This window comes from Aristolochia californica, unplaced genomic scaffold (assembly GCF_029961685.1).
Source record: "Aristolochia californica isolate CCGP_79_NKW_82.1479 unplaced genomic scaffold, dmAriCali1.0.hap1 SCAF_14, whole genome shotgun sequence".
NCBI lineage: Eukaryota > Viridiplantae > Streptophyta > Magnoliopsida > Piperales > Aristolochiaceae > Aristolochia > Aristolochia californica.
In genome coordinates, this window is record NW_027181815.1 from 10313397 (window position 1) to 10340961 (window position 27565).

The 27565-nt window shown below is 39.3% G+C and overlaps 1 protein-coding gene across 3 annotated transcripts; it reads right to left on the reverse strand.

Moving 5' to 3' along the window:
• Nucleotides 1-3480: 3480 nt before the first annotated feature.
• LOC137950915 (protein argonaute PNH1-like) lies at nt 3481-24711 on the reverse strand. Of its 3 annotated transcripts, none has more exons than XM_068797578.1 (24): nt 24367-24711; nt 23394-23517; nt 20270-20703; nt 19965-20173; nt 19641-19790; nt 19423-19556; nt 19209-19318; nt 18732-18838; nt 17480-17618; nt 17285-17401; nt 17024-17131; nt 16845-16916; nt 16622-16744; nt 16233-16392; nt 15915-16036; nt 15672-15809; nt 15439-15581; nt 6108-6170; nt 5914-5977; nt 5701-5836; nt 5545-5618; nt 5011-5105; nt 4896-4927; nt 3481-3874 (listed from the first exon to the last, which is right to left on the reverse strand). In XM_068797578.1, the coding sequence occupies exons 3-24, from the start codon at nt 20621-20623 to the stop codon at nt 3693-3695; spliced, it is 2832 nt and encodes a 943-aa protein (XP_068653679.1). In that variant the 5' UTR covers nt 20624-20703; nt 23394-23517; nt 24367-24711; the 3' UTR covers nt 3481-3692. The 3 variants fall into 3 exon arrangements, with proteins under 3 accessions (XP_068653679.1, XP_068653677.1, XP_068653678.1); XM_068797576.1 differs by having other exon boundaries at nt 19641-19793; XM_068797577.1 differs by lacking the exons at nt 23394-23517; nt 24367-24711 and adding an exon at nt 21259-21966 and having other exon boundaries at nt 19641-19793.
• Nucleotides 24712-27565: the final 2854 nt, after the last annotated feature.

Sequence of the window (27565 nt, forward strand, 5' to 3'; positions counted from 1 at the left end):
TTGTGTCTCTTGTTCCCTCCTATTGGGTATTGATATAATTATTATAATTTGAAACCTATAAGAGGCAAGATTAGGCATTCAAGCTCCCTACCCTAATCCTCCTCTCTCTTCTCAACGTTTTCTCTCCTCCTCTCTTCCTAACCCAACCGTCCACTTATTTTCTCTCCTTTCTCTTCTATTCTCTTTCTTCTTTCCTTCTTTCACTACTTTAACTTGAAGACATTAATACCATGGAATCTTGAAAATAACACTAGCAAGGTAGAAATCTCAAGTAATTCTTCTTCTTCGTCATTATATGTTGATTTCAGCAAGCACGATCCCTTAAGAATCACTACAATTCCTCTCAATGGTTTGAGTAACAACTTGTCATAGTCTCAATCTATCAAACATTTTTTATTGCTAGAGAGCTTATTGGACATATAAACAAGCCACCTATGCATATTGACGAACCTTTCTATCACAAGTGCTTGAGGGAAGATACTTTAGTTATCAATTGGTTAATAAATAGCATGGAAGAACAAGTTTAAATAATGTTGTTCAACTTGGGAATACCTAAAGATATTAGGCACATGTCTTGAATTATATTATACTCCTAACAATCTTCAAAATATTTATAATATAATTCAGGAGATGTGAATGACAAAGCATAAAGACAACCTTCATGAATATTTTTTCAGATTCAGAGGTCAATTATAGGAATGGAAGGTTGTTCAACCATACTCAACAAATATTGCAACTCAAGAAAAGCAAAGAGAAGATATGGTCTCAACCATATGGCTTGCAAATCTACAGCCTTACTTGAATGTTGCAAAGTAACGAGTACTTAGTTTTATAGGCAGACCTTCTTTTAATGATGTATATGCTACAATGCTTAGGTTTCTAGTTAATGGGACCTCAACTCAACAAGAACAAGTAGAAAATTCAGCAATTTTCTCCGAAGGAAGGGGGAGCAACATCTATGGAAAAGGAAGAGGAAGAAGTGGAAAATCTCATGGTAGAGGGAGAGGAAGAACTATGGTTGAACCCACCTCCAACTGCCCAATCTTTACTCAAAACAGAAAGTGTACTTTTTGTGGTTTAAACAATCATCTAGTTGACAAGTGCTGAAATTTATATGGTACATCAGAGTTTTTCAAGGCTAATCAAGCCTCAACTACTTGCACAATAGTCCCACAAAGTGCTACCTCTGATATTCCTAAAGGTAAGATGATTCATACAGAAGAAGATAGTGACTTATTTCTAAAATTTAAGAACCTAATGACTCCGCCTTCAAGAGCCACTACAGCTATGGTTGCTACTAGTACATTCTTCTTTGTTTCATGTTCTAGTCTTTCTTTCCGAATCATTGACTATGGTGCTATGAACATCTTAGCGGTAAAATAGACAACATATCTACCTAAAACCCTTGTACTATTGAGCGGTACATGTATCTACTGCAGATGGGTCCCAAACTAAATTTTAGGGTATTAGTATCCACTTTATCTCCCTCTCTTTCACTTTCTAATGTTTTATTTGTACCTCAATTCCTAATTAGTCTTGTGTTTGTTAGCCAATTAACTAAGAGGTTTAATTGTTTTGTTACCTTTTTTTCCTTCTCATTGTGTCTTGTCAGGACATCAAAATGAAACAAGTGATTGGTTGCGGAAATGAGAGAGGAGGTCTCTACATTATGGATCTACTAATTCTGAAAGTCGTAGCAACAACTGATAAAGAAGCCATAAAATGGCACAACAGGCTGGGCTATCTTTCCTTGTCAACTTTAAAATTATTAATTTCTTCATTAAATATTTTTTTTAGTTATCATGTGAGTTTTGTGAGCTTGGGAAGCATCACCATGTTGTGTTTCAGCCCTAGGCAAAACAATATATTGTCTAGTTCTTTTTCTCTGATTCATTCATATATGTGTGGACTTGTTAATGTTTCTATTGTTTCACAATTTATGTATTTTATGATTTTTGTGGATGATCATACAAGGGTTGGTTATATTTGATGCAAGATATATCTGAAGTGTTTACCATCTTTAATTTTTTTGTGCTATAATTGAGATATCATTTCAAATGAAAATTCTGATATATAGGTATGATAATGCAAAGGACCATTCATTTTCAGAATTTATGCCCACAAAAAGGCAATATCCATCAATTTTCCTATGTGTATACACCACAACAGAATGGTGTCTTGAAAAGGAAGAACACACATTTTGTTGAAGTTGCATGGATACTTATGTTGTCCATGAATTTTCTTCAGTTCTATTGGCTATATGCAGTTCCCACTACTTGTTTTTAATAAATTGTATGTCATCTAGTGTATTACATAAGAGTACACCATTCTCGAAGTTATTTCATGATTTTTTTGATTTCCTATTACCTCCTCGAGTATATGGGTTTGTTTTGTTTGTTCATAATTTGGTTCATCATCAAAACAAGTTTAACCCTAGGGCTATCAAGTGCATTTCTTGAAATACTCAAAAAATTAAAAAGGTTATGTGTGTTATTCATCTAGTCTCAAAAAAACATTTGTCTTTGCTGATGTAACGTTTTTTGAAGATCAAAACCATATTATTCTGCTAGTTCTCTTCCAAGTTTTACTCCTTTTGTAGCGATGCCCAAACCAGTTGTTACATTGGATGACCAAGAGCAAAAATGAGGAGTGTCATGATGCTTTTGGGGTACACTCTCCTCCATCTTCTCCTATTGTTTTTGGCAACTATATGACACTAGACTAATTGCCCTTCGTAAAGAACCTCGCACCACCGCTGCTAGACAATCATCCACATCTCATTCCATCGGTAACTTTGTTTCCACAAACCGCCTATCCGAACTTTGTGTTTCATTTTTGGTTCCAATGTCATCCTCCTCAATTCCTGATAAGTATAATGAGACATTAATTGATCCAACATGGCAAGCTGCCATGAATAAGGAAATATAGGCCATGTATAACAACCATACTTGATTTAACTTCCCTTCCATCAACTAAAAGGCTAAATGATTGAACTGAATCTAACTAACTGGTCCAATTCAAGTTTAGATGTTTAGACCAGCTAGGTACTCATATTTTAAGCTAAAAACCTTTTTCCTTATGCGAGAACCAAAAAAAATCCAATTTTAGTTTAATGAGGTTAAACAGGCCGGTCCGATCCAATTCTGACCACTGGTTTGAAAATTTTATGAGACGAGGAGGAAGTAACAAGGGAGAGAATTAGAAGACAAGAACTACAAATATTTGCGAGTATGAATCTTCCTTCTGTCAAATTGATAATTTCCATATTTTTACTAATACTTATTATTTAAAGGATCGTTTACTAACTCTGTCGTTGCTTTATCGCAGGTGAGTTTTCCTTCGACTAATCTTATTCCCTATACTGATCGAAGAGTTCAACATTGTATATTTAGTTCCTTATGGACATATTATACGATGAATGGTGCGCACTAGTCTTTCTGGTCCAAGAGTCTTAAGTAGTGAAAGTTGTGAAGAGTGGAATATCTAATGGTCAGGAGAATTTGTTCACGAAGAAAATTTTGAACAAACGAATGGTGTCTCGATGTCGTCACCCAGAGGAAGAGAACTTGACACTGATGCTGCATTTAGCTATCTTGCAAATCTACCTTCAAAAATTGCACGTACTCGCTCATATCTCTACAATATGTAATGGAACATTAATTTACACGAACTCCATTCTGTTTCCTTTCTCATCAGCAGTAGAACATCACCCTTTTCACCTTATCTTTTACAGCTGGTAGTTGCTTTACACAAGACCCGTTGCTTGTACCATTTGTTGAACGAGTGTTTCGTGAGATTGGGTTATCGGCCACCTCTGGTTCCATATAAAATCGAGCTCTAAAAGCAGCTAAATGAGCATAGTAAGCAGGAGGCACTGCTCAAAAGAAACAGAACATCATGAGTAAAATTCAGATAGTAGCTTTCCGAAAAAAAACAAATCAGAAATCTATATGTGATAAAACTATAGTTTCATTTTAAGAAAAATGAACTCGAAATGCGACTAAATAAACATAGTAAGCAGGGAGCACTGCCCAAACGAGAAATCAATAAATGGTCACTCAAATCATTTAAGTGCAGGCATCTATTGAAGAAACATGAAGACAATGATCCCATATTCAAGCAACTGCACATGACACAACAGAAGCCTCCATTGTGAACTAATCGCGTTTGAAAGAAATGAAAAAGAATCGTGTGCTCCAAAGTGACATTGATTACTACTATATGTGGCAGATCCATGGCCAGGAATCCAAAATTCTGATTATGACGACCATTGCAATTGCATGCTTCAAGAATTTTGGTGTATCTGATTTGCCATAATATGAGACACTCTTTTCTGCTTAAGTGGATCAGTCTTATGCCCTCAAGAGAGCAAGCTTTCCAACTGAGTAAGTGGGCTTGTGACTTTTGTGTATGATGTCCTAGCAAGTCTAAATCTTTCAAAGAGACACTACCAGGCATCCTATAAGGCTATTAGGTTAATATATAAAAAATTCAGCTATTTTAAAGACTTTTAAAGACGCATGGCAAAAGTAATATGTGTGAGTAGCAATAATCCCACATCTGTCCAGTAGTTATTAGTTAAGAAAAGGTTTCCAAATTTATGCTAGAGATTTTGGATAAGATTTAGACCCAATTTTATTATGGTATCAGAGAATGGCCTCTGTTCTGTTAGGCCAAGTTTGTGCCCCATATATGTTGCCGACATCTCAGGCCTATTGTCTATTTGCTAGGTTTGGATGTAAGGGGGAAATATTATGGGGAATAATCCCACAATGGTTTAGGTTTCGAAAAACCTTACGTTACTAGTTGGGAAAAGACCCCCTAATTTCAGCTGAGTCATCTTGGTTGAATCTGAGCCAAATTTAACATGAAGAGAAGGCAAGTGAAACACTTACCCACAGAAACAGACCTTGTGCACCGAGCATACCTACAAGAACAGTGAAACTAATTAGAAATCTTTCAGAACGACCCAATTACTAGAAAGTAAGGACAAGCGCTCAAAGGCCATACGTATAACATAGATTGTTTGTCAAAGATTGCATCTCGTCTGCTGTGAAATTATTCTCATCCCAAAGAACATGATAGTGAGCTGGTCGACTTGTCCCCTAGCACATGTCAATTCCAAAGGTAAGAAATCGATTCTCTTAACTTATTCTTTATAATTTAGACATTCCAAGGCTAGTGAAATGATCAATATACCCAAAGAAGTAATAGAAAATTAGATACTGATCCAAGTTTAAACTACTCACAAACTATATGTACTACTTGTCTTTGATCACCATAGACATGTTCAGCATGTATAGTGTTAATGAAGGGGTGACCATGCATCTGGTCATCAGTCAAGCTCTTTATTTTTCCTTTATCTTTCAGGTCTCACAAGTCATCCTCCTAAAGCACAGAGCCTTTTTTTTTATCTAGTTGATTTGTATTCCAAGATAAATATTTTATCATGTGCAGCATCACACTAACATTTTGTCATGAATATGTTCACTACTTCCAAAAAACTTTCTTATAACAACTTAAATACATCGTTTAATACCAAACCTGAACTCCAGCATGACTGCAGAGGTAAAAGTCAAACTCAGTTGGATGACAGATCTTGGAATCGACAACAGTGCCTGTCATAGAATACCCCTAAAATATAAATAATTTAATAGAATTTTTAGTTTGCATCATTCAACCTGTGGAAACAAGAAATACCTGGTAAAATGTTTCCACTCTTATCAGTACTACTTCTATCTTTGTGATTGTTAGCAAACAGCCTTGTGTGGTGACGCTTTTGGACAATCACGAATGTTACTGGAGGTTGGTAATTGGGCTCTAGGGATGCACAAGCCTGGAAAGAAATCATGAATTAGGACGTCTTAGAAACAGAGTGAGATCTAGTCCAGACAGCAATAGACTTCAGCTGACCTTTCTAATAGCATCTAGCTCATACAACAAAACTTGATAGAACTGCCCTTCACTCACACCATCTCTGCAGGAAGGATGACAAAAGAGATGAGCAAATAAGAACTTAGCGAGCTAGACTCTCCACAAGGTATATTTGACAAACACACACAACACAATTTCAAAGAAACTGGTAGGGATGGTTAGATATAGGGTACCTGTAGAATATAATTCTCAATGGTTTTTGTCCGGTTGCCTTCCTGAATGAAATTAGAAGTTCTCTGCAACAGTTTTAAACTCAACAATCAATTTCAAAATATGCCTCCACAAGAAGGAAACAAGAAGAGGTGAAAAAGAATTACATTTGGAGGTAAAGAACACATTGCAAATAATGTTTCTTCTCTTAGAACTTAACCCGAAGCATTATGTCATGCAAATTTGTAGAAAGCATATTTACTATTTGTTAGAAGATATAATTAGGTTTTACATATTTTTTGAGAAAAACAATTTCTATCTGAATTCCTAGGGTTTATGGACTGCAGAGACATGGATGTAATTATTTATATTATTTAAATTATAAATCTCTCCCATTTTTTTCTTCTAAATTCAGCATGGTATCAGAACAATGGTCTGGGCATAGAGAAGAAGAAGAAGATGGAGAAGAATGGGAAGAAGAGAAGAAGAAGAAGAAAGAAGAAGTTGTTTGTGTGTCAATGCCCACCTCTCTCAAGTTACTGTTAATATAATGTATTCACTGGCCCCCAATTATGAGGAACGCCAATGTCGATAGTGAATAAATTAGTTAGCGGTTCCGGCTTAGACGCTGATGAGGTCAAATTGTGACCACAATGGTTATTTGTGAAGAAACTGTAAAATGAAGGCGGGTTTCGGGGCGTCAGCCCTAATGGGGGTCCAAGGGGGCTGTCCCCCCACGGTATGCCCTTTGTCACGATTGGGAGATCCATGTATGAACGGAAAATTAAAACACCCAAGTGTGAACGGGAATTAATGGACGTAGCAAAAAACAGAGGCGCACTTTGTACTGACCGTCGCAGCGGACAGAGGCCTCCATCGGCGCCGAAAGAGAAGGGAAGCTTCCTACCATCATTTCCGTAGCTGTCTCCTAGCTGTCTTCCTCAATTGAGTGCTGCAAAACACCTATAAATAGAGGTGTTCTTCAGCAACAAATGGGATCTAGAATCATACATTTTCCCTGTCTGTTTTATTTTAGTTTCTTCTTCTGTAAGTCCAGAAGCCATTGAAGCTCTTCTAAGAGCGTGTGGTGGGACGAAATCCGTTTGTATTTAAATAAGGATCAGTGTTGACTTTCTTCTTGATTGTTGTTGAGACGTTCCTGGATTGAGCTTACTCTGTTTTACAGAAGTAAAATTCTCTCCATTGATTTTTGTTCCTACACTCGTTTTTCCTTGGAGTTCTCACTATCATACCAAAATTTCCATATTTCAAATTAAATATTTTTAAAAAGATCTTTTAGTCTAGTTTCTAATACAAAAATAATTTTGGTAATTAGAGTTTCCTACAAAGTGAAATCAACATCTAAAGCAACAAAGATCAGGCAACAAGAAGGTTTTGAGTGACAGTAGAAAGCTTCAATTTGCAGGATGATTTGTCGCATCAAGATTACGAATTTAGATAAACAAGTATATCTCAAAAAACAATATCTGTGCATCTATTTTCTAACCTAATAAAACGTTTCTCAATCCAATTTTTTTAGAGAGAGATATATATCAGAAGAATCAAAGGTCATGTCTGAAGCCTTTTGCTTGTGGAAAACTGAATTTTGAGCCCGATTATTTCCTTCTCTTTTGAGTTCTATTTTTGTTTAGCTCAAGTCTCCTATTTTTTTTGAAACTCTAGTGCAAGCCTCTACCAATATGAGTCCTTTTTAGAAGTTTTTTTTTTTTTTTTTGAGTTTCCTAATTAAATTTGGATTTATGTTGTTTTTTTTTTTGTTTTAGGAAAGATTTTTGTTTTAATACTTATAGCAATGTCTAGGCATGGTAATCTATTTTTTTGGAAACTCCTTCAAGTTTCCTCCTTTACTCCCAGCAAGTTGCCATCTGCCCTTGTTTTATTTGCTTTTACGTACCCCTTTAACAAGGTCAGTGCTTCATGAATTCTAGCAAAAAATTTCAACCCATGATTGACTTTAATTTATTTATAGTCTTGTAAGTTTTCATATAGTTTCACCATTTTCTTATGTTAAAACTAGTCATTCTCGTTAATCTATTGATTTGATGAGAGCTTCCTTTTATTTGAAGTTTATAAAATTAAAGAGTTGGTTTTGAAAGTATGAATGCTATATTGTGCGCCTTCTTCCGTTTGAAATATGATTGTTGTTACTTTTTTTAAAAAAAAACTCATGAGCTTTATTACGAAGTACGCACGAAAACAATCATAGGAGTAGTCCTGTTACAATAAGGGATTGTAAGGAAACCCCATTTTTAGCAAGAGAGTCAGCCATAGAGTTGGCTGACCTCGATACATGAGCCCAAAAACAAGAAAAAAGGCAAAAAATATTCCACAAAGAGGCTAACAACAAACTAGAATATAGGGAGGAGAGGAAATAAGCAACACCAGAGGAGGGGAGAGTTTATGCCGAGGGCCACCCGAAGTTCACCAGGGGGAGATGTTGTGGAGCTTGGCAGCAATCACATTTCTCCAAATAGTGGTAGGAGGATAGTTATATCTCCAAGCCACTTGAAGAGAAGAGCTGAGTTCATGTCTTTGTCCAGGCAAATACCAAGACCACCAATTCGGTTTGCAAACATCCTTCCAACTAACCAAATGGTATTTGAAACCGTTCTCTGCCCCATGCCAAAGAAACTTCCTTTCCATTCGTTCAATGTGATGGCAAACAGAGGAAGGGCAAGGGAGAAAGGATAGGAAGTGAATCGGGTGTCCGATGATGCAAGAATTCAGGAGGGTGAACCACCTAGCTTTGGATAGAAGCCGTCCTCTCTAAGTAGACAACCGACACTCAATTCTCTCATACATGGGCACCCAAAGCCCATGGTGCGGTCTGAATTGAAGCGGCGTAACCCCAAGTAGGTGCCTAGGAGAGAACCAATAGAGCAGCCAAGCAGTCAGCCATCAATTGAAGAACATCCAATTCTAAGTGGAACCCCATTATGGTGGTCTTGCATTAATTTTCTCACCCGAAGTAACTACCAAAAGAAGGGCTTTTGATGCGTTTGAGTTGCTCAAAGGATCAATCACAAAACCAAAGAGTGTCGTCGGCATATTGAAGGAGAGAGACATCAAATTCAGCCTGGTCAGCCAGCGGAGCGAATCATCCAATATCTTTGGCCGAGTAGACCATGGATGAGAGATATTCAACAACGAGATTTAATAGATGAGGAGATAGAGGATCTCCTTGCCAAATACCACGAGTGCCCTAAAAACAGCCACATACAGCCCTGTTGATGAGGATCGAGTAGGATGCAAAGGAAATGTAACTATGGATTCAAAAACGCCATTGATCACCAAAACCTGAACAAGCAAGAATGTAATCAAGCAAGTGTCAATTAAACCGGCAAAAGACTACTCAAGATCGAGTTTGAGCATAATTTTCGCTTTGCCCAATCCTTCGAAGTAGTCCATAAGTTCATGGGCCGCAATACCAAAGTCAAGGATATTGTGCCCCTTGATGAAAGCACTTTGTCCTTTTTGGATGATAGTCAGAAGGGCAGCCTTGAGGCAGCGAGCAAGGATTCTCGCAATGATCTTGTAGGGGCTCGAGAGGAAACTGGTAGGTCTGAAGTACTTCTTGTTAAGGAATATTCCCACATGGATTAGTGAGATAAAAGATCTTGAGTTTATTAGTTGGCAGAAGAGGTTTCCCAAGTGACTAGTCATTTTGGGATGGGCCTTCGACCCAATTTAACATAGTATCAAAGCAACCACTCAGTATGTGGGCATTCCACCCAAATTATCCACGTACCACACGTGAGGACCACCCAAATTATCCACGTGAGGAGGAGTGTTAATGAATAGTTCCACATGGACTTGAGTTTATTAGTTGGCAAAAGAGGTTTCCTAAGTGACTAGTCATTTTGGGATGGGCCTTGGACCCAATTTAATAGGTTGTTCCACAACAAATTTCTTAGGAATGAGAACAATGAAGGAGGCCCCATAGCTCGATAAGCGTGACCCTCATGATAGAAACTATGGACCATGCCAATGATGTCTTTTTTAATTGAAGGTAGCACCTCCGTAGAATTCACCATTAAAACCATTTGGCCCTGGAGCATAGTCAGCAGCCATCCTAAGAGTAGTGGACTCAACTTCCCAATTTGAGAAGGGAAGCTAGAGGAAGGTAGCTAAACAAGGGGAAATTTTGTTGAAGTTGGTGTGTTGGATGGTGGGGCGGATAGGTTGTTCCTCCTAATAGAGACCTACAAAAAAACTAAAAATGGAGTTAGAAATAAAGGATTTGTCCGATGTGATCTCTTCATCAACATTGAGAGAGGTGACTCAGTTGATCCGATGCCTGGTCGAGGCGATAGGGTGGAAAAACTTCATATTGCCATCACCCTTGGTCAGCAAACAAAAATGGGCCCTTGGCTTCAATTTAGTCCACTCCAGGTTGGAAATGAGGAGAGAAGAGCATTGAGCAAATTAAGAAGAGGCGAGACAACGTTGTCCCTCAATATCATCAATGGAGGAAATTTGGCTCAGGAGAGAGGTTCTTTCAGCGTTGAGGGGGGCACTCCGGTTGGCCGACCAAGATTTGAGATTGGTTTTCAGGGGTTGGCGCTTATGGGGGAAGTGCCAGCCAATGGGGCCGGAGGAGGACAGATTGGGCCACCCGTCTGAGATCAATGTGTCAAATTCAGTATATAGATAGCCAAGAATTTTCGAACAGAAATGGCTTAGCACCCCAATGCCCAGCCTTTGTGTCAAGCTGGATGGGCCAATGATCCAATCCGGTATGGTTACAACAGCAGCGACATAGAGACACAACTAGTCACCAGTAGCACTGGAAAGGATCATTCATTTAACCATGTGAAGGTCTTGCCCAATGTGTTGATTTTGTCAAAGCTCATAACTGCCGATGAAGCCAGTGAAGCCCCTCATAATGGAGTAGATGCGGCTAGCATGGGGAGACTTATCTCCATACTAGCGGATAACATTGAAGTCTTCAGCAAAGAGGTAAGGGAGAGGCCAGAGTTGGGTGACATAGGTGAGGTCCTCCCAGAAACTGATCGATCATGGTAGCAAGTGGGACCATAGACTCTAATAAAACACCTACAGCTACCCAAAGCGAGGTCAACCAGCTTAACAATGGAATAGTTGACAAAGAGCAGTGGCCAAAACGCTGACCTGAAAAGTGTCCCAGAGGGCGAATGCCATCTAAGTGGCCAGTGGCAGGAACAACAGTCCACCCAAGAGAGTTGCAACGCCAAAAATCATGAAAAGTAAGGTCATCCAAAGATTGCGCCTTGGTTTCTGTAAAGTTGTGGAGCCTAATTAATGCTTATGCTGAGTCAGTATGCAGATCGACCTTCGGGGTATGGTCACCATGGGGGTTGGAAGGGGAGCAGGGAGCCCCCTCCCCAGGGGTTTGGGAGTGGAGCCCCTACCGGATCCACGATATATTGACTGTTGTTTCATTAAGGGTAGTTTGGGGATTTCACACTTGTAATCCGGTTGCCCTAATTTTCTCTTTATGTTTGGGGGCGTCATTGTTAGGGTTTTATCACCCGGAGTAAGATCATCAGTTGTGGCCGAGAGAGGTTAGAGAAAAACCACCTGTAAGTGTGTGCGATTTCTCTTGTAAACTATTTCATCTTCATAGTAGATTACTACAATGGCGGAAGACATGACGTAGTCTCAACTTGAGGCGAACCTGTATAAATTTTGTATTTTTGCGCTTGCTTTCTTTTCTTCTGCTATTATTATTATTGTTATCGTTAGTTTGGAATTAGGGCATCTAATTCCTAACAGTTTCATGAAGGATTACAATAGTTGATGGGGGGGGAGGAGAATGTAGCAGTTATTGGTTGGCTGGCCGATGAGGGGTCGGTGGAAAAGCCAAAGGGTGTCTGGTGCATGTCGGATTGACTAGAAAAAGGTAGACGATTGTCAGTATCATGGTACAGGGCATCGGTCTGTGGGAAGTTGGTGGGGAGTCAGAAAAGGTCTGCTGCTAGTAGAATGGCTGGCAGTAAGAAAGTGGTTGTCAATGCTTGTATTCAAGCCATCAGTATATGGGTTTAGGTCATTTGTTTTGGGAGTTGGAGCTAGAACACGTGGTAGGTGAGAAGACGATGGGGGGACTGGATGGCAACTGAAATAACAAACTCAGAGTGGTGGTTGTCAGAAGGCACGTCAGAGTAGCAGAGCATTCAGGGGTGCAGGTGGTTTGGAGGCGGGTTGGATCAGGGGGTTTGAATTTGAATTTGGGGAAGGTAAGTTATTGTTTGAGTTGTGCCTCTAACTCAATAGAAACTCAATGGCGACTAGAGTAGGCCGATGACAGGGTTGATGACTGGAGACAACAGCCAGCCCAAAGGTGGGCCGAAGATCGTCAAATGTGATTTTCATCCAGAAGGAGAGGTCACCAACAACCAACTGAATGAACTGGTGACTAGACCAAAGAGAGTTGGGGACAATGAGGATCTTTTCAAAATCAAGTCGAGTCATATGGGTGGTAGAATCATCGAGCATGATGACCCTGCCGAAAGAGCTTGCAATTTCAGAAAATGAGGATCCTTGCAAATCTCAAACGGTAGGCCCCAAATGCAAATCCACTGGCCAAAGGAGGGGAAGGAGGAGGATGGAGACCATTTCCTGATAACCAAGATGTTGGAGTCTGGATCTAGTGGCAGCTCAGCAGCAGATATCATCTTGGAAGTGTAGTAGAACTAGAGGAGTCAGTTTTGGTGTCCGAGGTAGGAAATTTTGGGGGCTACCTGAAGGTGGAGTTTTATGGAAAACCAGGTGACAATAGTTGCTCTATCCAGGAGTGTGGTGGGGGAGGTGATGACTAGGGAGTTTTCAAGGCGTTTTTGTCCGTCCGACAGAGAGTGTATAGGTAGGGAGATATTGAGGTGTTTGGTGGGTGTTGTGGTAGGTTTTTTGGTGGTACTGGGAGAGGGTGTCATGGTGAGGGCATTTGGGAAGATTGGGCTGGGGGTTGGGGTCGAAGTGGTGGCTGCACTGGTGGTGGTGGGAAGAACTATAAAGTCAGCTGGTTTGTTTGGGGGGTGAGGGGTGGTGTTGGTCATGGTTGAAGTGGAGTTAGAGAGGCTTAGGAGGAGGTTTTGAAGGTACTCCATCCGAATCCAAAGTCAGTAGATTTAGGAATGTAAATTCGGCCCCATTCTGCATTGAGTGATCTTGCACTCCCAGGCAGAGCGGTACTTGAAGACGGAGAGATAGTAGACAAGTTCTCCAATCCAAAGTTCCTTGGTTCTGTAGCGAGAGTGGCACTCCGTGGTAGCAATGTCAAATTGTGTTGGAAGATAAGCTCGTAGTAGTGGCATGATGTAAATTACTTTTCATTTTTGTCCCTTTTTATCCCTTTTTCTCCCTCCTTAGGGTAAAAGGTAATGATGTAATTATTGACACTCTTGTTATTATAAATACATTGAGGAGAAGGATTAGGACGTTACTTAACCTAATCCTCCTTCCCTCCTCTCTCCCTCTCTTAGCCAAACTCCCTCTCCTCTCTTTCTCCTTCTTCTTCTTCTTCTTCTCCCACTCGTTCTCTCTCTTTCTCTCACTCGTTGCCTTCTTCTCTATTAACATAGTTCCTTTCTTGAGGAAACAGGTGTAGGCAATGTCTGAGATGGAGATGAAGACCCTCTTGTCACCATTGTAGACCGTGAAGCAAATTGTAGGGCCAGATCGCTCAGTCACCTTGGTGAAGGTAAAGGTGGAGTCAGCATGATGGAAGGAAAGGAAGTTGTTGTTACTAACCTTGGTGGGCATCCATTGGCTCCTCTTCGTGCGCTTGTTCTTGACAACATGCCAATCATGCTCCTAAGGTGGTGCATCAGTTTGTTTTTTCCGGTAACTCGGAATAGTTGGAAAGAGAAGTTCTTCTAGTTGAAGCTTCGCCATGGATCGTCTCCTTCCCTAGCCGCTAATGGAACCTCACCAAGTCATCGTCGCTTTCCTTCTCATCCACTTCCAGATTGTCATAGTCATCTCCAGCCAAGCATTCCCTTCCAACTCCGCCCTCATTCCATCCATTCACATGCTCAATCTTTTTCCCTTGATCTCTTCCTCCTCCAGTAGGAAATTGCACTTGCTCTCGCACTCTCTACTCACTCATGATCTCTCCTTCACCATCCTTGCTCTCGTTCTCATCCTCTCCCTCCTCGCTCTCGTTCGCTCCTACTCATTCAGAGCGTGTGCCTCCTTTTTTCTTCTCACTCTTTCTCTCTCCAAGTTTCACACTTTTTTCAATTAATTTTCAAGAACAGACAACAGAGACATATATGCATATGCAACTTTCCGATGTGGGAGCCCTTAGCAAAGAAGAAACCAGTAAGCTTTACCATTAAAAATAAAAAAAAAAACGACCACTAAAAAAATATGATTCATGGTGCTATCTGTCACATTTTATTTTATGAAAGGTGATTTTATTACGAGAACCAAAAAGGAGTTAACTCCTAACAACAAGAGATTGCAAGGAAACTCCCTGCTTGGCTAAAACATCAGCCACGAAATTTGCTGATCTCGGAATGAGAGACCAAAAACAGTCAAATAAATTGACAATTTCCATAATTTCAAAAAAGGTGTCCCAATGGCACCACCAAGGTGTCAGTGAGTTTTCACACAAGCTGATCACCACCTTTGAGTCTCCCTCAATGAGAATGGGCTTGGGGCAATGATCACGAAAAACACGAAGCCCATTAAGCAGGCTATAGAGCTCGACCGTCGTGGAATCTGCAATACCGAGAGGCCCGGAAAAGGAGACGATCTGGTTCCCAATAGAGTCACGAATCACTCCACCAAAACTAGCTAAACCAGGGTTGCCGAAAGAGGATCAGTCAAAGTTTAATTTAAGGATTCCAGTAGGCAGCGGGGTCCATCCCAGAATTAACTGGGGGGCTTCAAAGAGGTGTGAAGCTAGGCAAGACATCTCCAATTGTTTCTGATGGAAGATCCCAAGGAGGAGAAGGCTTTATTCGAAACCTAAAAATCCTATACATACAGGTTGATGAGAAGGTCCATTTTGGCCAACTTTCTCCATACCAGGATACTAGTTAATCCAGTGTACCAGCCTTTACTAATTGCAATTAGGGGTAAGAAATGGATGACACTTGCCATCAATTCAGTAATTCCATTTATGTTATAAAGTATGATCCTGCAAATTTTGCAGACAACTCCTGTTATGAGCATAAATAGGTAATATTTGAAGGCATTGTATTAGTCAACCACATAATTTCATAGTAAGATGCAAATTACAGTCAGCTGTTATTGGGTAAATTGCTTGTTTAGAATTCATTCTTTCCAGGGGCATCCACATAAGACAATTATAATACTCTAAAAAACAGGAGAAAACATACACACCTGATCATACCTCCAGTTACAGTACCACGCTGGGGATCATGCCAAGTCTTGAACAAGTCCTGTATCAGCTCCTGCCTATGAGCCTGAGCGCACACCAGCCCAGCATATTTAGTAACCTCAGGCCAATCTTGAGAAGCTACAACCTGTCACCGAAACATTTCAGAACAGGAAGGATGATACATTATGGGCAAGACATGCACAGCAGGGAAAATTATACAAGATTTGTTCATTACAGCAGCAATGGATGGACTTGAGTCTTCTCCAGTCTCAGGGTGAGTGACATCTGCTCCAAATATGATGGTTGGTATATCACTGACCAAAGGGATTCTCCAACTTAAAGCATCTACAAGAACAGTATTTCTTCCTCCCATCTGGAATGAACAGATAGATTATCAACTAAAAAATACTGATCCAAGATTATGAAACCAAATAATATGACACTAATTCAAAGAAAGAAAAAAGGTAAGTGGGCATACTTTGACATTGATTTTGAGTGCCACATTTGCTAGGTATGGTTTGGTTATCCTGAAGACATGCTTTGTCAGACAACACTGTGATATCAATCCCAAGCCTGTCTCACAAATTCTCTTTAGATCACCTGAATAACAATTTTGTATAAATGTTTAGTTCTAACAGCAGGCATTCATAAATTACAATATGCCAAAAAAGACATAATGACAGGCATGCTCATCTAACTCTCTAATTTGCTTTTACGAGACTCAATTAAAAGAGGCCACTTCTAAAAGAATACTATAAATTTATACCAGAAGTACTAAAAAGAAAAACCCACATACCATACAATGAGCCATTATTGTCAGGAAGAATAGCTAAAAGTAACTCCAATTCTTTCCCCTTGAGCTTATTTACTGCAGCATTGCAGACATACTTCAGGGCCTTCTCCACCTGATCAGGCCTTGCTGAGTAAACGGGTATTACAGGTTCACGACTGAATTCCTATATTGAGTGACCAGCGTTGGAAAATCAAGCAGCAATGAAAAGCAAGGGTAAAGGGTACAACTGTGCTCTCAATGTCATCAACAGCTCTATTCTCATTGTCATAAAAAATATATTTTAAAAAAAAAGCATGTCCAAAAGTGTTTCGAGGCACATGTATTCCAAGATGACAGCAGCAGTTATCTGACTCAATTTTCTGACATGAGAGCAGTAAATCAAGATTGCTTACCATGCCTGACACTTGGCACATTTGAGCCAGCTCTTGACAAAAAGCAAGAGCAGTGCTTTCTTGAACACTTCGGGAGAAGTTGATACAAGCCCAGTAACTTACAGTACTTCCATTTATCATTTTCTGAAAAAATTAAAAAAAATTATTCCTGTTTGTTCAGATTCTTCTACTTAGTTTCACAAGTACCATTAAACGGAAAGAAATGAAATATTTATTAAAGTACCTTGTTCATCATATTCCACTGCCCAACTTGAGGTAAACAATCTTTCTCTTTCCCAGTATCATGATATTTCAGCTTTTAAAACAGAGGAAGAAAAGAATGATAGTCAACCTCCAAGAAAACAAAAAGAGGAAAGGGAGAATACCTAAGTATACTATGCTCGACTTTTATAATCATATTACCCAAGGTGCAGGAAGAATTCGGGCTTCCACTGAAGCAAGTTTATCACTGATATTGATGCCAAATTCCTTAGCATAAGGGTCTTGATCATATTGATTTTGATAAAATGTCTGAGAAAAGAATGACAATTCAATAATTACAAATACATCAGGCCATCATCAAGTCATGCAGCCGTCCCTGGTCTATGACTGAAATAATCATTTCATGTATTGAAGCAGTAAAAGACTGAAATTAGTTCAATAAACTGCCCAAAAGTGGAAGACCTGCAAAATGTCCATCTCTTGTTCCCTGGGTCTTTGACAGGTAACCTTAAGCAGCGATGTGATTTGCTTTTCGTTCAATCTTTTTGTATACCGCTGTCCCTCAACAATTTTGCAAGCCTGGAATCAAATAAAATAAATTTTAACTAAAATGAGGTAAATAAATTAAAAAAACACAGAAGTCAGAAGTAAGCTCACTTCCATTGGCAAGTAATTTGCCTTCTTTTGATTTCCCACTTGAAAGCAAGGAAGATGTGAATATTGAATGGTGAATCCATACATTTCTTTGAAGTATTCAACCACTGATTTCATGTTCATCTGCTCATCTACTGGGAAACTGCAAGAGAATAAGAGCAGGGATTAGTCAAAAGTAAGAAGGATACCGCAATTTTGCAAAACAGTTGTGGGAGATCATGTGAGATAAAACTATTACACAAGGCCATACCAAGGTATAGAAATATACAATTATACAGCCAAAGAAAATAATCAAGTTTTTAATGATGTAAAATAAAAAAATTCACCAATAAAAACTGTTTCAATCAATATGTTATTTGAATGATAACAAAATAATCAGAATTTTACCAATCAAATAATATAAAATTTCAATAATGGTTTGCCATACAGATCTTTTACCACATCAGGAAACCAAAAATCTCCTATGGTTCCATTAGTACAGCCTACTTTCTACTCCACTGTTTCAGCTGGTTGACCCTATAACAGGTCACCTCAAAACCCGATATTTATTGGCAGTACAACAATGCCATGACTTCAATTATAATTTAAAAGACCATTGAATGATAACAAAATAATCAGAATTTTACCAATCAAATAATATAAAATTTCAATAATGGTTTGCCATACAGATCTTTTACCACATCAGGAAACCAAAAATCTCCTATGGTTCAATTAGTACAGCCTACTTTCTACTCCCCTGTTTCAGCTGGTTGACCCTATAACAGGTCACCTCAAAACCCGATATTTATTGGCAGTACAACAATGCCATGACTTCAATTATAATTTAAAAGACCATTAATTTCAGAAATATATACTTTTTCCTACTAATAATTCCTCGATTATTTAAACAAGGCTGATGCCCGGTTGGTGCAAAAATGGAATTCCTGACCACCATCAAGAAGCAAACAATCCAGATTCCAAGTAGAAAAAAGAAAAATAGCACCAAAATATTATCTAAGATGCATTTTCATAACCAAGATAAACACCGTTTAGGTGTCACTACTTCCATGGGATGCAGAATGAGTGCTATGGAGCACCAAATATGATACAGAAACAATAGCTACCACATTTTTCATCATGGTTTGGAAGATACACTAATAGTGCAGATGCATGAAACTACTACTGACATGCCCACTAAAGGTTTTGGCTATTGTGAGTGGCAGAAAAAAAAGAAAAAAAAAACAGGGTGAATGAGAATATATAGGATATACCATACATTAGCTCTCTTGTAGGCTGTGAAGTCAATCCAGAAATTCGGTATTTACGTCGCACATTTGCCCTGTGTGTGACCTCAACTTTGACACCCCTAAGAGCCTTCTTCACCTGCTCAACAATGTGGGAGCAACCAAACAATTCACATGACTGAGTTCAGAAACAATTGCTACTAAATGACTCTCAACCCCTTCTTTACAACTCAGGAGAAGTAAATATTTATAGTTTCTCCAACTGGTTGATACGAGAGTGTACATGATAAGAAAATCTGAACTCTTTAACAAAGAGAATGCAGATGGCTTCTGCAAGGTTTATAATTTCTTGGAAAACTCATGCAACTACCTGCCAAGATTTTCCCATTCACTGGTACAAGTATTATAAGTTTTATAGAACTAGAAATTGCATAATCATAATAGGTTTATGATACTCTCCCTAGAGCACAGCCATCGTGTACACAATTGTACCTACTTCTGGAACCTACCTTAACACGGTCTGCATCGGAGAGTGGCCTTGATAATACATCTTTCCCCAAAATTTGGCCGACAAACTCTATCACAGGGAGTGGTTCAATGAAGGCAGTTGATGACATGTCTGAAACATAAGAAATACCAATATAAACCGTCAATAAATGATGGCTTCAAGATCATCTTAGTCGGATATATAAATTTCGACAATTAAGAATAAGAGACACCAACCAATATTAAGAGATAAGCCCATCTGAGTTGGTCTTATACTTTGGTAAAAGCCACACCATGATTGTAAACCATCTCCCAGCCTCTGTGGCTTTCTAATATTAGGAGAGTAGAAGGATCTTCCAATTGATACATATCTAAGTAAAGCATTGGAAGAAAAAAATTATATCAGGTTGAATCCTTTTCCCAAAACTCGGGTTTGTTACCAAACACTTACTTACCTTTGACTTGACAATTCCCTCAGGACAATATCAAGAACTTGAAGAGCTTCTTGAGGAGCATCAAATCGCTTTCCTGAAAGGAACTGATGCAGGTGGTACAGATCAGCACGAGCTACAAACTTGATCACCACTTTAAATTCCCTCTTTCTCCTGCTTTATAGACCGGAGAGTCAATTTGAGCATCCCAGTGCACTTGAAATGAAATTCTCAAGAGAAAAAGCTGAGTAGTACATTGTTGGAACCCAATTCTAGCTGCATATTTACATATTTTCCTTCAGGGAAATGAAATGCTGCAAAACAACAAAACACTTGAATGCTACTTACTTCCCGGTCTCCGTTCCATCACCTTCATCAATAAGCTCTATGTGGAACTCTTTTGAACTAAAAGGTAGCATTCCAGCTGTGTAAAGGCTCTTTCTTCCATCATAAGCTGGAAGTCTCATACCCAAATCGGTTTCTCTGTATAGTTTTACCAGCTGAGAAATGATTGCTCTGTTAGTGCTTCGGGAGGTGACTTCTGGAGTTATCGTAACCTGCGTAAAAACCGAGTTGAAGCTTATAAGTAGATTAGTTTCATCTTAAGAAACACGTAATAGATCGCCAGACCATAACGTGAAAACCGGACTTACATCATACTGGATTAAATCCTTATCAGGCAACTCTGCTAGGAAGTGATTGGCCTTGACAATGCACTTAGTACCTGCTTGGCCATATCCAGGTCTTTGATGAAACTTGACGCCTTTGCTTGAAATGGGAAACCCCACGTCAAGATCAACCTCGGTCACTGCTACCTTCTCCAGTTGGGCACCTTTCCCTTTGCCGTTACCCTTCTTCCTTCCGACAAACTTCTTAGCTTCCTGCATAGAAACTTCACATTTCTGTAATTTCTGAGATGTAGATTTATGCAGATTCATGGAGTTTTGTAGCGGTTTCTTTGAAACCACGTGCCTCTCTGGAGCATCCTTCATCTGCCTGTGAGGCATCTTTGACAGAAAAAAAAAAAAGATAATCCAAGGAAAGATCTTGTCAAGCTGTACTGGAGACACTGGCTAGCTTCATTTATCTGAGAACGGAACAAGCAAGTAGAATGTCAGCTCTTGGAGTTACAGGAAAAGATGAATTACTGACTTAAATGGTAGCGGCAATACATTAGTGGCAACAGTTAGATATTTAATAACCAGTGAGCTAAATTTGATAAAGTCGTCATCATCGGAACCATGAAATTTAAAATAATTAAGTAGCCAAAGAAAGCAACAGATTGGGAAATAACGAAACTACAAAGTTACAAAGGTGCTAGGTGCATGCAGGAGAAAACAAACCCAAGAATGGAACATGGACGGCCTAAAGAAGTGTTGCTATAACATGTTTTACGTTTTCTCCCGAAATCATAGAGAACATGGGTTAATAAGAATAAATAACGGGAAAGGCATGAGCTGGTAGCGGCAGCAGCAAGGGAAGGAACCAAAAAACGCAGCAATGGGGCATCAAATTGACATTTTTATTGTGCTTAGTGCTTAATAACTGTTGGACAAGGTGAAGAAAATCGTCAAACCATGCAAAACAACATGAATTCAGCTAACCAGAGAATAAATTAATGTTTCCCTCTTCTGAACTTAACGGGTCTGTAGGAAGCACGCTGATTATTTAAATCTGAGGTAAAGTCGTGATCGAGATGAGCAAAACCCCAAAAGGGAGACAAAGACTGTCAAGGTTGTTCGGAATAAAGGGAGAAGGTTTCGGGCTCCTCTTCCCCCAAGGCCTTGCGTGCGCACGGTTTTGTTCACAAATTCGGTTGAATAAAGACGTTAGCCAAACCGTGATAAGGGCTCATCAAAGATGATCTTACAGTCAGAATTTTTCAGTTCTGTCACGTTGAACTGCACGTTTATATTTCTACTAGCCACCCAGCCTGCCCCGCTGCCTCGGTTGCACGGTCCCAGCCCCTCTACAGGCAAAAAATTGGATCGGTCGATCATGACAACTGGTCGTGGGATCGCGTGTGGACCATGCGCCATGGGGTTGCTAGGTTCATTTTTCCTGATATGGCACAAAAAACTCCTAAAAAATTCTCGCTGTTGGGGACTGGGATAAAATTTGCCTGTTCAATCCGGGAAAAACCATCTTTTCAAACTCGTAGAACTGGTAGCAATGGAAGTCCAAAGACAAGGGAGAGAGACAGCAGCATGGCTGCTTGAACAGTCGGCAGAACTGGTAGCAATGAAGTCCAAAGACGACAACGTTAAACAGCAAAACCGTGCGATTCAGACATCGGTGACCCTACCCATGAATCATCAGTTCACTACTGTGGAGTACAATCGTAACTGAGATGGATCTTCTGAACCATTTGGGCCTGAAAAAGCTAGGACCTGACGAATCCTGAGGGGGTGTGAATCACCTGGTAGCCTCTGTTCTCCCTGCTCTCTTCTACATATGACACTGGCGAGGACGAGGAAGCCAAAAGTTAATACAACCGAAGGGTCATACACTCCCTTTCTAGCTGCTTTGAAGGATAAAATCGCCAAACTTTTTAGTACTTCGAGTGGCCCACCCAAAAGAATACGCTTGTCGTCTTGATTATGTACATTGTTGACTGTAAAGTATAAAATCTTACAATGAGGTCTGACAAAGGGTCTATTGTATTACTGGCTTTTACCACTATCAGAACTGTGACTGACCTGAATCAGTCTTTGAATGGACATTTTCTAGGTTTCTTTGTAAAACAACAACCTAGAGGAAGAATGCCTTTCCCTAGACTAGGTCAAAATAGAAATATTTACCAATCAAAAAAAAAAAAAAATTAGGGTTCCGATTTCCTGAAGACATGTGCTTTTGAGTGAGACTCCTGCTGTGGCTAGAAATCAGTCTCCAATAGTAATTCTCCAATAGTTTTTATTCAGATGTATCTGCATGTGACCTTTAGCTATCTTGCATGGGGGGGTTTCTCAAACCGGCAAACAATTGTCTCTCAGTGAGTTGTCGGATTTGGTGAGTATAGTGTCATGGAACGGTTAAATGGAGGCACAGCTACAGGTTATCTAGTCGATAGGGCAGAAGGCAACTATTCCCATTTTCCGCAATTCAACAAAATGACAGGGTACAAAACTCAAGCTACCCAATAAATCTGCATGAGCAGTTCAGCAACACAAAATTGAAGGTCATTTTTGGGGTGTACATTTGAAAAGATAAGAATATGAAGTAGAAAACTAAAATTTAAAGTCAAATCTAGTTTGCCTTTACACCAAAAAGGTAACAGAGGCCAGGATCGTTTGCGCCGCTATGATATACAAACAGTAGTAATAAAATTATTTGGATAAGAAATACTGAAAATATGTTCTAGGAAAAGGTCATTCATTCCCAGGTCTCAATCGATAGAATACGAACCAAAATATAAGCAGAAGAAACAACCACCAGATGAACAAGAACAGGCCGCGAAGCCGAACTAGGTACAACACAAGGCAGGCAATAACAAAATTAACGCACAAGCGCAACATAATCACATTACACGTGTGCAGCGGAGCGGGTGCTATCAAACGAGAGATCACGTGTGAGTAATAAATGACATGAAAAGGTAAGAAAGAATATACTAATTCTCTACTGTAGAAGAAGATATGGCGATGGAGAAATGCCAATTGCCAAAGACTACAAAACAGCTATAGCAATCATGAGATAAAGACGAAAGAAACGAACAAACTCATGGAATGGCGAACCTCACTGAAAACTACAGTTAAAAAGAAAAGCAGCTGCACGACTTACCTTTTGCTCCCCGCTTCATTCCCTCTGTTGAGCATTCAAAGCTACCGGTGTGCCCGCCGTTGAAAATCGCTGCGTTATTTAATGCTACTGGATTTCCATTAATTGGAACTGAGTAAATCTCTCCCTGCACCATCGAAAGAGCAAAAAAAGGGTAGAATTAAAAGAATCAGCTCCTTTATGCGGGATTTTAGTTCTCTGAAGCACGGATGCGCTCGATCTCGTAGCGTGCCAGTCCAGAGAGGCAGAATTAGCAAGTCAGTAAAGCTGAAACCGTAAGCAAAACGAAATCTGAAGCTGAAAAACAGCAGAAAAATGCCAAAAGAAGGAAAGCGCGTGAACAGATTTCAGCGGGAACTGAAAAAGTAAAACGAGATCTGAAGTAAGCCCGAGCGGCGACCGGATGACATGAGAAACGGTGTTAAAGAAGCGCGGGAAGAAAATTAAAAGGTAAAGAAAATCCGAATTGAGAAAGAACCACAATTTCTGACGAATTGCAAATCTCAAGGATACTTGTTTTGGCTAAAAGCTTCGATGCGTTGTAGACCAAAAAAAAATTTACAGGTCCAAAAGAACAAGTTCAAAGAGAGTAAAAGATCAAAGCAGGGAAAAATGAACACGAAACTAACCGAAAAAAAATGAACAGGAGCTGGTGCATAGAGAAACGACTGAGACAGTGAAGCAAAGAACAAAACACCGACAAGCTCCAAAAGGAAGCTTCACCGTGGCTCCAAGATGCAGAATCCTCAGAGATCGGAACTAAGATCGCGAAACGAAGGCGTAGTTGAGAGGAGGAATGTCTGGAATCCGAATCACAAAATGTAGAGAGAGAAGCATTAAGGATTTTCGAGAGTGAGGATGTTTAATATTCTAAAATATCCAGGAGAAACCAGTAGCTTTAAGAAAAGAAACTTTAGAGAGCTTTCGATGCGCGAGCGTGCAAAGAGAAAAATTATATCTTTTCTTCCATACTTACAGCAGCGAGTATTAAAAAGCGCAGATTCCGTTTGCAGTTGCAGCTTTGTCTCCCGGCGCGTCGAGCTTTGCTTTCAGTGCGTTTATAGAGAGAGCGGCAGGGGTTCTCAAGATATCGTCAACAAACGGGATGAAACCGTGCACAAGGAAGGAGACGATCAGACGACCAGCGTTGTCGTTGGTCTGTCTGATTTGTTGTGGTCGGGTCTGGTTTGGCTACTCTAGTCTACGCCGGTCGGGTTGGTGCTGTAAAGTTAGAGAGAGAGAGACAAAGAGAGAAGAGTTGGCACACAGGAGTCAGTGGGATAGAATGTCCGTGATGGTAAGGGGGTTTGGCTCGAAAGCAGACGCGAGACGGCTTTGAAAAAGGCGTGGAGGCGGGCAGTAGGCACTGCTCTCGAGAGGCTTATATTGCGCGGGTGACGGCGACGTCTGTAGAACGAAAAGAGAGAGAGAGAGAGAGAGAGAGAGAGAGAGAGAGAGAGAGAGAGAGAGAGAGAGAGAGGTAAAACCAGCTTTTCCTTTTTCTGGCTTTCGTTTCTTTGCTTTTGTTATGTGGATTTCTAGCTAGTGGAGAAAGGAAGATATTGAAAGGAAAAGTGGAGGTCAGTCCAGCAGATCGTCGAGGCCAAGAGTAATGCTCTACAGACGGGTCAGATCTGCTTACGGAAAAAAACCTATCTCATCTCATCTACACACCCGAGTCTTAACGTGGCGAGCTTAGAGGAGCTTCTAGGTCCGTTCCGCCACATGCGCGCCATTGTACGGAAAAGACGGACAGAGAGCATGCGTGATTGGGTGGATACCGAATAGATCACGAAATGTGGACAGCGTCTTCTTGGTGTCCATATTGCACATGAATCGACGGAAGTGAAAAGAGCGATTACATCATTATACCATGTGAAATTGGTTCTAACGTATATCCAAGTCATTTTGTGTTGGCGTTGAACTTCCTTTCGGGAAAAAAAATCTTTCGTATTACGGTGGCGTGATCGCGGCGTGATAGTACGAAACGGATGGTCAATTTGTGATTTTATTCTTTGATTTTAAGATAATATATTATAAATTATTACCTAAATAAAAAAGAATAATAAATCAAAAATATCGAAAGTGTCTGTGTTGCCTTATTGGGGGTGTTGTACGGAGAAGTGTTAGAATTAGCTGTTTGTCTTTAATATTTATGTTGCGCCTTCTCTAACACGTCGATCTTTAAGAGTAAATAGTTTTAATATTTTAAAAAAAATTCTAATTAATAAATTTAAAATATTTATACTCATTAATTTATATGAGACTATTCCTTAATACGATCGGACGGTTGAGATAACCATTTTGTATGGTAAAGGATTAATTGTGAATAAAACATAAATTTATAGCTAATTTTCTCTAAAAATTTGGGCAAATAGTAGAAAAGTTTTTAAGCAAAGAAGGTGACAAAACGGAGTTCATAATTTGGGGACCCAGTCGCAACCTTGTTATCACGGAAAAAGTGGAGACAAAAGGAGCGTTCGGTCATCCTCGCATCCAATTCAATTTCGTTGTGAGCCTTTTTGTCATTCCAAGATTATCACAAGAAACAGAATCTCGGCTCGCTGTTCGTCCCACCTTTGAATCCTTTGTACATCGAACGTCGTCGTTTTTTGAGTTTTGAGGCCCAACAGATTCCTCCATTTTTGTCTTTGTCAAAGAAAGATAATGCATAAGCCTTGGAGTTACTTTGCTTTCGCTGATCTAAGCTGCCCTTTGAACACAGTATTGAACCCCACACCTTCCTTGTACAATGACATTCTTTACCAACCATGCTTTGCTGGATTCACTACAATATTCAAAGTGGAGACCACCACTCTAAAAAATTACACACAAAATATTCGGTCTCCACTTTGAATTCTCCCTTCAATTTTTTGTTTTTTCAAGTCTCTTATACTGATTACCGAATTAGACCTAATTCAATCGGTTCTATTTTATGGTCAAATTGAATCAATTAGCGAACTCATCCGATTTTTGTCTAAATAAGAAATAAAAAAGATTTAGTTGTGATTTAACCCTATCGAATCGTCGAGTTTGGTCCGATTTTGACAACATTGATTTCAACAAATATTGAGTACTAGAGTCATATTTTTTATATATTTTCATCTTTTTGGCAATATAATGTAAATAATGTCTTTCACATTTCCCTCTCATATAAATAATATTTAATCTAGTTTTTTTTTTTCTTATAGACTATTCAAACTAAAAAGAATTACCCTTTTTTTACCTATTTTGTGCATACACTATAATTGATTTTTTTACTTGTAAGTAGATAATCTTTTTAATTATTTTTAACCAGTTTATGTAAAATGGTAGAGTATTTTTTTTATGCATATCATGTAAAATGACAAAATACCTTGTTCATTTATTTTCTACATACTTTTTCATTTTGATTAATGAAAATATAGAGGTCGGAGACGAGTTTTCCCAAACCCAAACCCACATATGAGATAAAGATGTAAAACACAGTTGAGATGGATCAAGTTTACAGGGAAGTGACAAGGACGGATTTACGAGGATGGTGATCAAATCAGGGGTCGGGTTTGACGATTCAAGTTTGGGTTTTGGTAAACCCAACCCATACCCACCCTGACTGGCATTTGATTTGCAAGAAGCCTATAATAACCATATAAAGATTGTGACAAAAATTACTAATGACCCTTTAATGTGTGAATAAAATTTTGATTCCATCAAACTAGGTCAAACTGGGTGTTGTAACAAGATGAAAAGCTAAATAAAATGGATTTCAATAATTTCCCTTTTAGTATTTTAGTCATAGGCTCGATAATGTCCACCATTTTTCCTCGTTTAATTAAATATAAGACATTGGGTCATCATAAAATATGGGTTCATTTGATCCTCCATTTAAAAACAAGTATTACTTTCCGAGAAAATTTGTTGCTTTAAACAACAAAACACATGACCAAAAGCTGAGAACTATAAAGCAAGCGTTGGAGCTTCAGGAAAAGTAGTTTAGAAAGAAGCAAATTGAGGAACAAAAGCACTTTTATGGTTAAGGGCTTGTCTATTCGTAAAGTAATGCGAGCAGTCAGAATCTCACGGTAATCCATAGACCATTTGGAGTTGGAATAGTTCTTTTTTTATTTTCAGATCTCAGCTTTCAACTTGGAACATCTTTGAACAGTATTGAAGTTCAATTAACAAGTGCTCTGTGT